The 12,132-nt window shown below is 47.2% G+C and overlaps 1 protein-coding gene across 2 annotated transcripts; it reads right to left on the bottom strand.

Moving 5' to 3' along the window:
• Positions 1–4,085: 4,085 nt before the first annotated feature.
• On the bottom strand, positions 4,086–11,979 carry PHF5A (PHD finger protein 5A). Of its 2 annotated transcripts, XM_054168050.1 has the most exons (5): positions 11,843–11,979; positions 10,468–10,491; positions 9,475–9,592; positions 8,937–9,103; positions 4,086–4,763 (listed from the first exon to the last, which is right to left on the bottom strand). In XM_054168050.1, the coding sequence occupies exons 3-5, from the start codon at positions 9,545–9,547 to the stop codon at positions 4,674–4,676; spliced, it is 330 nt and encodes a 109-aa protein (XP_054024025.1). In that variant the 5' UTR covers positions 9,548–9,592; positions 10,468–10,491; positions 11,843–11,979; the 3' UTR covers positions 4,086–4,673. The 2 variants fall into 2 exon arrangements, with proteins under 2 accessions (XP_054024025.1, XP_009900762.1); XM_009902460.2 differs by lacking the exon at positions 9,475–9,592 and having other exon boundaries at positions 11,843–11,978.
• Between the last annotated feature and the right edge of the window lie 153 nt (positions 11,980–12,132).

Here is a 12,132-nt window from a genome sequence, read left to right as displayed (position 1 = left end):
CTCAGCCAGTGAGCAGAAGGGGGTGTGCGCGGGAGGGCGGTGCCGGGCGCGGCGCGGCCGCTGTCGGGAGTTGTAGTTGCCAGGGCGGCTGCAGCCCTCCCCCGAAGCGGCGGCGCCGGTCCCGCACCGCAGGGGGGCTTCAAGGGCTCTTTCTGAGGAATTCCCAAGAAAATCCCAGCATGGAGTAACATCCCATATTTGGAGTCAGATCTCCCCAGTAGCACAAATCCATTCAAATACTTATCACTCATTTTCAAAAGGCACAAAAGGCCACAGACACTTCCCAAGCTGCTGTGTCTCCCATGGTGTGGATAACCCTCAGCAGAAACCATCCATCAAGTGATAAAATACAAAGTTCCTCTTACCCCGTGGCTACAAAGACCCCCCAGCATCATTCTGGGGTTGGTTTCTCCTCCCTCACTCAGGTACCCTTCACCTTAGGTACTGCCTTTGCCACTGAAAAGGATTTCATTGAAGCCAACAAACATCAGGCATTGAGAGATCTGGCAATCCTAGCCCTGGTGCTACAGCAGCCAGCCTTGCTTATTTTCACACTGATTAAAACAACCCCAAAAACCCCAAACCAACCAACAAACCCCACCAACTTTTGGAGTTTTCGGGGTATTTTTTCCTGCAGAGCAAGGGGGGGGGGGGGGGGGGGGAAGAGAAGGAAAAGGTTTATGAGGGCTATTATCAGCAGCCTTATCTTCATCCTGCCTAGTTTCAGAGGAATGGAGTGACAAAAGAAGGCTATTATTATTGTTGTCATTATTATTTCTAATACTCTCTTGCTGGGCTGGAAACAAAATTACGCTGCCAGCCCAAGCTGAGGGAATTAAGATGACCGTGTTTATTTTTAGCACCATTAAGAATAAAAAAGGGCAATTGCATTTCTAAAATGCTATTGTTGCTTTAATAAGGGGTTACCGAGAGGGTGTTACACACTGGGGCTCTTTAAAATGCTTGGGCCTTGACCGTGCGCCTTTAATTACCGCGTCGCCCCGGTGCACAGGCGGGCAGAGGAATTCTGTCACCGTATCCGCTCACGCATCCCCGGCCCTTTGGCTATGACGTCAAAGCGAAGCTAACCAAATCACGTGTGCGTGGGGAGGGAGGGAGGGAACCGCCAGGCTGCCGGGACCCAGCTCGTTGTGCCGGGTTGTTTCATGCCAAGGAAGGGCGGTCAGGTGTGCTATAATCAGGTGTAATTAACACCACCATACCCTGAATCCTCTTTACATTCACGTCACATGACGGCCTCAAGGAAATGAAAAATTCTTTCCTGCTACTGAAACAGGCAAACAACATCTCCAGCTGATCCCTGTAATGAGAAAGTAACAGCTCCTGCGCAGGTAAGGTTTCAGAGGCAGGATTTGGCCTGCGCAGCTCCCCCAGGGAAAGCTCGCAGGCAGACTTGAGGCCTTTGCCTACCTTCAGGGCTGTTCTTAAAGAAAGATGAAGCTTCAGGATCAAGGGCTTTGTCAAGACAAGGTCAAGAGGATTCAAAGGACCAGAGGTGTGTTATAGAGCTATTCATTAAGCCTGATTCTAGCTGTGGCTGGTAGCTGGTCTCAAGAGGTATGTAACAGGGAACATCCACATTTCAGAACACAGCTGCAGTACTGGTGGCAAAGAGGCTAATTACTTAACAGGCCAAGAGGTCCCATGTTTTTCCCCAGTGTAAATATTTGAAGCAAAAGGATTTCTTTTACTTAACATCCCAAAAATGGGAGGAACACCCCCCCCAAACCAAACCAACAGAAAAAAGAGCAATAACCCTAACCCTACCTAGAAAAGTAACAGCAGGAAGACATATTTAGCTCCATGCAATTAGGGCTTGCAGGCAGCACCATAGGGGTTCAACTGCCACAGAGATGCAACTGTCCCTCCCATCCAGCCTTCCTTGCAGTTGTCATCCAAGTGCCCCACAGCCGGCGGCCAGGTAGCCCCTGAATCCAGCTGCTTACGACTCCAAGGTCTGATGAAGCTCTTAGAGGTTGGCAAGAACATGGTAGCAGGACAGGTCTTGTCTCATTCCCCTCCTGAAGGGAAGCTCATTCTTTTAGCACGTACTCTGGTCTCCAGTACTGCCAGAAAATGGCCTTCTGCTGGACAAATACTTTAAATCCTATTTAGGGAAGAAATATTGCAGTTTTCTAGGGGCCCTGCCTGGGTTTCATTTGCTGGTGAACATAAATCATTACCATGCAACAAAGGCTGAGTTTTCCTGGGCAACCTAACTGTATCCATTACCCTTGTCTGAATTAGCAGCTTCAGGGCAATGTCCCATCCATGCTCTGAAAGTACCAGAAAGGCAGCAGCGCTGAACTGATCGGAGCACCAGCATTTGGCATTCTCCCCAGAGCTGTCGAAGCAAACAAGGAAAAGGGGGGAAAAGCCTGTCCCTCCCTCTTTCCACCTGCCTAGTGACTCAGAACAACTAGAAATGGCAGCTTAACTCTCACTACTGCCAGAGCACAGACCGATACACCCAGCAGTCAGAGTGAGGGCACCGGGAGTGCCAAGAATGTAAGTACGTTTTTGGGTGTGGGGGAGGGATGAGGACACTCATGTCTCTATAGCAACCCCTGCCTGGCTGATCCTGCCAAATGATCAGGAACAAGGGCTACTCTAAAATTAGATCTTCTAGGGGTCCTTGCACCAGGGACTCCAAGACAAATGAAATAATTCAAGCTTCCATTTTCCTCTGCCTTCACCAAACAACTTTTATCTTAGGCCTTTCCAGGAAAGAGAAAAAGTAAGTACAACCTTTATGCATTCTTAGTCTGATAACTTGTGTGGCCTGACTGAGAGCAAGTGATAAATTCTGGTTGAAGTGATAAAGTTCCAGGTACAAAAAAAAAATCTGCATGTCATGCCCTGCTTCTAAAAAACCACAGAGCTTGACATGTCTGATAAAGGCACTAACATGGACTTCCACAGAACAAGGGGCATCTGCTTATTCAGGCAGAAATGCTTTGAGTTGGTTTGCTGGAACCAGAATCCCAGTTTGCTCTGAACATCTTGGCAAATGGCCATACACATTAGTAAAAATTAACCAGAAACTGTGTAAGGGAACAAAGGTACAGGCAAGAAGACCTACAGGTTGTCTCAGGACTGCAAGAAGCTTGGAAGAGAAACCTGACAGAAATAATAGCTGGGAGGAGCAGCTGACATGGCTGTAGGGCCAGTCATAGCTACAGCAGGAAGAAATTAGCTCTAAGGGAAGGACAATCACAACTTGTCTGCTTGTTTTCACTCTTATCTGAAACACTCGACGGACTGGAGCAGGTACAAGTGGCATTTAAGCCAGAGAGGAGCCAGAGGAATCAGTGTTAACCTCAAGAGAACATCTGAAATCCCAGGAGGGGTACAAATGGGCTCTGCACCCCAGAACCGCACAAAGGGAATCCTGTTACTGTATCACAGGGCCTGCTCAGGCTATGAAGACTTTAAGAACTACAGGGCTTGCTGAGCCTGAACTCTAATTTAACCATCTGAGAAGTTCATGCACTAGTAGGGACTCAGTTTTGTCTCTGCAAAAAGTGCCCATTCCCAGACCTCTGCTGAGCCAACAGCCTGCTTTTAGCCAGCGGTATGTGACAAACAAGCAGCCCCTGGTTTTCAGCCTGCACACGGCTGGTAGCCTAAAGCACAATAGTTGGTTTCCAGTTACAGCAGGGAAGGCTTTAACTTATTCACAAGAACAGGAGAGCGAGTCAAATAGCTTAGCAGGTTTTAGAAAGGGATTGAATGTTTGCATGGTGAAACAACATCCACAGCCATATTAGCCAGGGTAAGGGTTACAAGCTCAGCGATCCTCACGCTACGGGACAAAATGATCAGTGGCTGGGATCACAGGCAGACAAAAGCCACAGCCATTCCCTGAAGCTCCTTGTAGCAAGGTCACATGGCCATAAGCAGACACTGTCAGAAACCAGATAACCCATTATGCAGTTCTAGCTGGGCTAATCCTGCCTGTCCCCAGAAAGCTCCAGAGAGGCTAGTCACAGAATGAACCAAAGAGAAATCCTTATTATACTGGGGGGGGGGGAACCAAAACAAAACCCTCAAAAGACAAAAGAAGCAGCTTTATTTGTATGCATCCTACAGAAATGGTTATAAGAAAGGGCCTTGGATTAATCTGTCAAAGAAAACATGGAACAGCTGTGCTCTCCCTAGGAAGGCACCAGCCATGGGCAGGTTCCTTACAAAACAGGACAGCATGGAAATACACTGGAGAAAGGGAGCAGGGCTGGGGAGCAGACAAGGGATTGGTGCTCTGTCCCTCACAGTGAAGTGTAGGGCGATTTCAAACAACTGGGAGGAGACCTGGGAGGAAGAACTTGAAGGTGTTTCCCCACACCAGGAAGGGCACTCACTTTTTACCAAGCTGGTCTCCTCCATGGGTAAGTGCATGCCCCCCAGGATTTTTCTAGTGAGCTGGGGCAGCTACTAGCAGACCTTCTGAAAGGGCAAGAGACAGTAATTCTCATTTACTCTTTCTGATAATCAGTAACTCAGTTCATGAGTTAGCCAACCCGAAGTATACTACTGAATTTGTACTGCTTTAGAAGGAAATAATCAACCCATTTTCAACAACAGTGAAGTTCAGAGATGTTCCAAGACCCTCTTGCCAACCCAACAGGAGGTGTAGCCATGTACAGATAGGATCACCTCTTCTTGAAGCCATACTTTTTCCTTTCATAGAAGAGATCTGTCTTGGAACTGCCCAGGTTGACGATTTTAGGGCAACCATCTCTCTGTAAGAAGAGAAGAGGAGGTAAATTAGGAGCTAGGCAAACAGAATGACACCACCACTTACACAGTCCTGATAGCTTCTCAGTTCCCATGCTCCCCACACATTTCAAACTCCTGTGTAGACAAACTGCCCTCCAATTCTGGTTACTACCAGGAAAAGACTGAAACAGAGAAGAGGATAGACACCATCTTAATGTTACTCCAGGACATTCTCTTCCTCAGGGTGAGCATGAAAAACAGCTCGGGTAACATCAGCAGTTTAATGAAAAGGATGCTCAGAGCCTCAAGACTGGATTCTTTCTAAATTAAGATACACAGGATTTATAGAGCTCAGAGGAATAACCTTTCCCCTCCTTAGCCCAAAAGAATCTTATTGCTTTAGATGTCACCAAGCCGTTCTCGTGTTTAGGGACCTCTCTTCGCTGTGACAGCAAAACTGAATCTCAGATTTCCTGCATCTTAGATCAATTACTTCAGAGACTGTATGGTCATCTTGGGAGAGGACAGATATTCACAGCAGCTACATGGATACATTCTTGTACCTCAATTAAAATAGGGTGAGAAAAAAGCCACAAAAAAAAAGGCAAGAAGGGGAGTAGGAAAGACCCACCTCAGAGGTGTGGCTGCAGAAACAAATCAGAGGTGCACCTCTTGGTGTACTAGGGCACATTTGTCCATGGGCCACCTGAGCCCAGCATCTGCATAACTCTTGAGGGCAAAATGTTGTGGCAGGCAACAGCAACTGTGAGGGGGCCAGCAGGCAGAGGAACACATGTCCTCAGCTGTTGTGTAAGCTCAAGTGGATAAGGTTTAGAAAGCCTCTGGGCAGATGTTAGCCACTGAAGAATCTCAACCCAAGCTGCCCCACTGCTACCTGCTCCTGTGCAAGAGATGCAACTCAGTGGGGAGGGTCTGCATGGTATAAATAACTGGAGAGAAGGGGAAAATAAGTCATCCCTCCCCCATGCACCTGCCCCAACCCATCTCTAGCTACTGTCTCCTTATTTGATTTTGAACCTCAACAGTAGGACTGGACTCTTCCAAGTCTTGCCTCCTATGATTCAGGGAGCCTGAGACAATCTTAACAGCATTATTGTAGGGCTCTGTTCATTCTTCCACCTCCTCCTAAGGAGGCAGCACATGAACATGCTCCTGTCCACAAGAAAATATTATTGTTTGCAACTCAGGGCTGTCAGGGGTGACAAGGTGAGATTTTGGCCCCTACCCCCAGATCAGCATGGGGTAAAACACTACTTAATTCCTCCCTCCATCAGAACAAAGGAACTAAGAGTAACCAGGCCCTTTGCTACATATCCAACAGCACTCCACCTCCTCTCTCCATTTTGGTATTTGCTTTCTTGCTTCACTACTTCTCCAGTCTTTGAGGATCACAGAAGTGGTTACTGAAGCCCTGGTGTTAGAGCTTCAGCTACAGAGCCCTTTCCACCTGCTTTTCTTATTCACATCAGCACCAGCTACCATATTATTGTGACCAGCAGCAAGCTTAACTTTTACTGTTTTGGGGGCCCTACATCTGTGCCAGCACTTTTCAATCCTGCAAGTCACTCATGTTAAATCTGCTGTTTCAGACCTGAAACTTCACATCTGCAATAATCCCTAACATTAGAGTTTACTGGCACAGAACAACTGTCTTCACCCACAGCAGCCTTCACCCAGCTATCAGAATACCTCATTTCTGACTTGCCATTCTTATGCTCCTCCAGCTCTGTTTTCTGCAATCCTCCCTGGCAGACCAGCTGGCTATTTCACACCTGAACCAGACATGGTAAAGCTACAGGTGAGCTTAGGTTATGAAAAAGGCCTGTTGGCAATCAAAATAAAACCATGCCTATTTCACTCATGACTTGTCAAACCAACTGTTTTGGTTCCAAAGGCAAGTGAACAAAACTACTGTCTCTCACAGCATTCCTAAAGTAGGAAGCAGCACCACCATCACAACTCATATCCATATTTAGATACTAAGAAAGATTATGGTCCTGTCAGATCTAATGGTTAAATTCAGATGAGGACCTCCCTCTGTCCTGAATTTGGCTGTAGGCCTCTAGAGAAAATGTAGGCAGTGCAGAGAATTAAGCCAGCAACTCAGCTGAGCATTTTCCTCTAAATCAATCCAAGTATTCTCTCAGCATGTTCCCCACTGTCATTAGGGTGGTGCTGGAGATGGCATTTTCAAAGCACCAAAACCCAAACAACCTTCAACACTCTCACAGCAATCAAGTTTGTATTCTGTGGATACTGCAGCTGTAAGCACCATGCTCGTGCTTCTCCCCAGGGTCTTTCTACCATGTCATGAGGCTCAAGAAGAGCAAGTGCAGGGTTCTGCACCCAGGCTGGAACAATCCTATCAATACAGACTAGGGGATGAGGTGATAGAAAGCAGCTCTGGGGAAAAGGACTTGGGGATACTGATGGATGAGAAGCTGGCCATGAGCAGGCAGTGTGTGCTTGCAGCCCAAAAGGCAAATCACATTCTGGGCTGCATCAAAAGATGTGTTGCCAGCAGATCCAGAGAGATGATTCTGCCACTTTGCTTTGTTCTGGTGAGACCTCACCTGAACTATTTTGTCCATGTCTGGAGCCCTCAATATAGGAAGGACACAGAGATGAAGGAGCAGGTTCAGAGGAGGGCCACAAAAATGATCAGGGGGTTGGAGCATCTCTGCTACAAAGAGAGGCTGAGGGAGCTGGGGGTGTTCAGCCTGGAGAGGAGAAGGCTTTGGGGAGACCTAATAGTGGCCTTCTAGTACCTGAAGGGGGCCTAAAGTAAGGATGGAGAGAGACTGTTTACAATGGCCAGCAGTGACAGGATCAGAGACAATGACTTTAAACTAGAGATGAACAGGTTTAGATTGGATGTTAGGAACAGGTTCTTTACCATGAGGGTAGGGGAACACAGGGAGAGGTTGCCTGGGGAGGTGGTTGGGGCCCTATGCCTGGAGATATTCAAAGTGAGGCTCGACAGGGCTCTGGGCAACCTGATCTAGTTGAGGATGCCCCTGCTGACTGCAGAGAGGTTTGGACTGGATGACCTTCAGAGACTCCTTCCAACCCAGACCATTCTGTGATTCTATGGTTTGCAGTTCTCCACATCCTGCACTCATTGTGTTAGATATTAACACCTTGTAGGAGGTGAGCCTCATTTCACAGGTGTAGCAGAACAAGATTATAAAAAGACTGTAGCACTGAGTATAGAAATAAGGGATCATTACACCACAAAGTGTTAGCAGAAAGAGAGAGATCTGCAATACAAACCACTCCAGAAAATAACTGAAAAATCCTATTCCACTGAAATTGTGTAAGAAACTTTAAAACACAATTAGGAGTGCAGACACTGGATGCAAAGTCTAACATTATGTTGTTAAAGAAAAACCAATGGTGATTCTGTAGGCATTATAGTACTGTATGTGCCAGTGGCTGACAATGGACTTCCAGCCAGGAGCTGCTCCTACTACTGCCTTTGCAGTGTTTGGAGTATCTCTGACTGATAAAATAACTAATCTAAGAGATCTAGTAAGATATATTTAAATGGTAACTTGCAGTGTGTGGAGGAAGCAAACCCTAAGCATGCAGTAAAAGCAGTCAAAGATCCTTTAAGATGAAAGAGGTACAATAGCTCAAACAGCTGTGAACTCTCAAAATGCTTTGCAAACGCAGGGAGCTACTAACTGGGGAAGAAAGGTGTGAGGTAATGAAAACCAGTGGCAGTGGAACCCACGCATCTGATGTCCCAACGCTCATTTCAGTAGTTCCAAGTCCCTTAAAGATTAAGCACAGCTGCTAAATAAATCACAGAATATATCTGGTTGGAAGAGATCTCAAAGAGCATCCAGTCCAACCCCTGACCCAGCGCTGAAGGGTCAACACTAAACCATGTCCCTCAGCGCCAGGTCCACGTGCTGCCTGAACACCCTCAGGGACAGTGACTCCACCACTGCTCTGGGCAGACCATTCCAGTGTTTGAGAACTCTCTGTGTGAAGGAATATTTCCTAGCATCCAGCCTGAACCTCCCCTGGTGCAGCTTGAAACCATTTCCTCTACTCCTGTCGGCTGACACCGAGCAGAAGCGGCTGGTCCCCTCCTCTTTCAGGCAGTTGCAGAGAACGAGGAGGTTCCCCCCTCAGCCAATTCAACAGGAGGCTGTATGACAACATACATCTTTCTCCTGGATGGTACACTCCTTGCAGTAGTAGGCATCAGAGACTCCTGGCCCCCCGCAGATCACGCAGCGCCCTTGGTAGGAGCCGTAGTTACACTCATCACAGATGCGCACCAGAGTGCAAGGCCGCACGTAGGAGTCGCAGATCACACACTTGCCATCACCTGCAAGTACAGAAGAGCCTTGGCTTACAGAGCATCCTTTTTACCACCCCACATGGAAGGGGAAAAGCTTCCTAGCCAAAGAACTTGCCCATGCACTTGAAGGCAATATAACTGAACTGCAGAGATCTGTCTGGCAGGCACAGGGTGCGACTTTGTATTTGCACACAGACTTGACAAGAACAAGGGCAGCAGCTTGCAGTATTTGTGGGAGCTTTATTTATTTAAGCACTCATAATCAGAGAAGAAACTCTAAGTCACTTCTGTGATCAGCCAGCACCTGCTCAGGTCATACAGTTCCTTTCACTCTAGAACTTTTCCTGCATTTTTCACTGGTGAAGAAAACGCTGGACTGCCAGGACCAGTGTCCTTACCTACACAGAAGCAGCAGTGTAAGCTCCTCACGCAGTGACACATCAACAAAAGCCTGGAGTTACTATCCTCCATGAGATGAGATTAGAGATTGTACTCGTGGTCCCTTTAATCCTTCATCTGCGAGAAGGCCAAAGAAAGGGCACACTGGCATAAGCAGCCATTTCACAAAAGTCCTTCTTGCTTTCTCACAAAGAGCTGAGTGAAAGTCAAGCACTCCTATCATACAGGCAAGCAGCCATCGGATGCCATTGACAGTATCTGCTGTGCTGGACGTTATCCAAAACACTGACCTAGGGATGAAAGGGCTTCAGATCCTATTACCAGTTCCCAGGGCATCTGATTCTGAATCCCATAAACAGCTCACCTAACCTGCTCCTCGATCTTCAGCACAACAGCCCTCAACTATTACCAACGGCAATCTGTTTCACTGCTGAGTGCTCCTGAACACAATCTTGTTGCTTCAGACTTTGCTTATTTTCATACTATTTTTGAGCCACAGTCATCCTATTTGTTCCATTTCCTACAAAGACCTAACAGCAGATTATACTCTTTCTTCCCTTCTATAGTTGAGCCCTGGTATTTGATTTCTGTGGGTGCTCACCCCTGCCAACACCTCTTACTTCTCATGGATGCTGAAGGGAACATTTCTCAACGTGTAAAGAAGTCAGATTCCAGGAGTGCATTATTTTTCCTGCTTTGAAGTGATCAGGCTGATCATTTTGTATTACAGATTACAAGGCACCAACCAAGAACTCACTGTGGCTTCTGAAAATGATGGTAGCATATATTCTGGAACAGCATGCATTCCATTCGAGCATCTAACTTTATGTATTCATTGAGTTACACTTGTAATACACAAGCAACTGCTCCCATCTGGAAGGGCATCAAGCTCAGGGGTAAAACAAAATCAGAATCCAGTGTCCAAATCCAGACTGCATGCTCTAACCACAGGATCATGTTCTCAAGCAACCACACATTGAAGCTACACTTACATTTTTCACAAAGTCTTCCAATTGCTGTAGGAAGAAAAAGAAGAGAAAGAAATTATTTGAGGCAGAAGCAGGATAAAAATATAACTAACTACAAGCTGGAATGTCAAATCATTTTCTTCTGCAGTGAGCAGTCTTAAAAAGAAACAAACCACAGAAACAATTTGAGCATAAATACAAACATCTATGACAAACAGTATCTATATCCTTCTGGAGACATTTACCATGATGAAAGTTTAGGTGCACTATGAAATGCACAATGACACCCATTGAAAGCAAGAAAACCTAGATTCATGATTCCACTTCAAACATAGCCAACGTACCTGACTGAAGGAAATCCCATAGGAGCCTTGGCATAGCCAAGGTTTTAATGAGATAAATGAAATCAATCAATTCTTTGGTTTAAGGCAGCCCAAATAATTACTTTAATTCAGAACAGGAAACTAGTTAAATGTATTTTGAACATCTTGTCACTTGCCTAAGGAACTCACAACGATGATTTCAGTAACCTGGATAAATGCCATTAATATCAAGTTCTGCAGATCAGATGTCCACATTCACAAAGACTAAACAGTGATTCAGTGTAAGTTTTGGATTCATGAGGCTGGAAATTAATCTGCAGCCTAGACAGACTGTTAGCTGCACCAACTGTTCTAAAAAGAAGTTTCATATGGACAGCTCAACAAAATATTTTGCATTCACAGTTCTTTTGAAAAATGCATGTTAAATTTACTTTTCCAAGGAGTGTGGGGGGAAAAAAATCGCCCTGGAAGAGATATCTCAACTTTTTAGGTTGTACAGACCCCTTAGGAGAGCCAATTCTGAGCCAAGGGACAAGAATAAAACCTGCTATCCGCATACGGTGCAAACTGAGGAACAGTTTTATCCAGCAGCCAGAAAGATGCTCCCAGTGCTGGCTGAAGCCTTCAGCTCATTCTCCTGGCTGCACTGGCATGGCCAACGCAGCAGGAGTAAAGTACATTAAAATACTTTTTCCCTGTGCTCAGTCATCAGCTTCCCCTTCCCTTCACCACAGCAAGAAGAGGCTGCGGTTACGCGCGCGTTAAAGCCCTTCAGCTCTCAGATAGGCCCAGAAGCCCCTGCACACCAGGATCGGCTTTCTGGGGGGAGCACCCAGGACTGAATTAGTGCCAGGAGCTTTCCTTATAGAGCCTCCTCTCCCTCTGTATGGGAAGAGCCCATCAAACACGGCAAAACACCCCAATAAAAGTGAAATAAAACGGAGGAGGAGGGATGCGGGCGCCCCTCCCCCCGCCAGGCCGCGTTCGCGCCTAACGGCCGCTAACGGCAGGCGCGCGCGCCTCCCCCGGCCCCGCAGGCGGAGAAGGGGCGAGGGAAGGCCCCGTCCAGGACTCACCCACACCCGCCTGCTTGCGGCAGAAGATGAGGTCCGGATGATGCTTGGCCATGGCGCAGAGACAAGCACCAGGCGCTGCCGCCTCGCGCCTTCACCTCCGACCCGCACTCTCCACCGCCCACAGTCCTGGCTGGGGTAAGAACGGTGCCTGAAAAAGCACCGCCCTGAATGCAAGACAGAGGAGTTCGCGCGTATGGAGCGCCACCCCAAAAATTCTCTCCGTGGAGCTACTCCAACCGTTACCCTCTCCTCGACCAGGACGGACCCCTGTCGCGGCTGGTGGCCTTCTT

Source organism: Dryobates pubescens, chromosome 15 (assembly GCF_014839835.1).
Source record: "Dryobates pubescens isolate bDryPub1 chromosome 15, bDryPub1.pri, whole genome shotgun sequence".
In the NCBI taxonomy this organism is placed as follows: Eukaryota; Metazoa; Chordata; class Aves; order Piciformes; family Picidae; genus Dryobates; species Dryobates pubescens.
Note: the sequence above shows the minus strand (reverse complement) of the source record. Positions and strands in the feature narration are given on the sequence as shown.

What these genes read in the sequence shown, in the direction of transcription:
- PHF5A (XM_009902460.2), bottom strand. Translation starts at nt 11,894, where the DNA reads ATGGCCAAGCATCATCCGGACCTCATCTTCTGCCGCAAGCAGGCGGGT. An exon ending in CCGCAAGCAGGCGGGTGTGG is followed by an intron (nt 10,492 to 11,842) that starts GTGAGTCCTGGA and finishes TTCTTCCTACAG; the next exon opens with CAATTGGAAGACTTTGTGAA. An exon ending in GTACCATCCAGGAGAAAGAT is followed by an intron (nt 4,764 to 8,936) that starts GTATGTTGTCAT and finishes CTCTTCTTACAG; the next exon opens with AGAGATGGTTGCCCTAAAAT.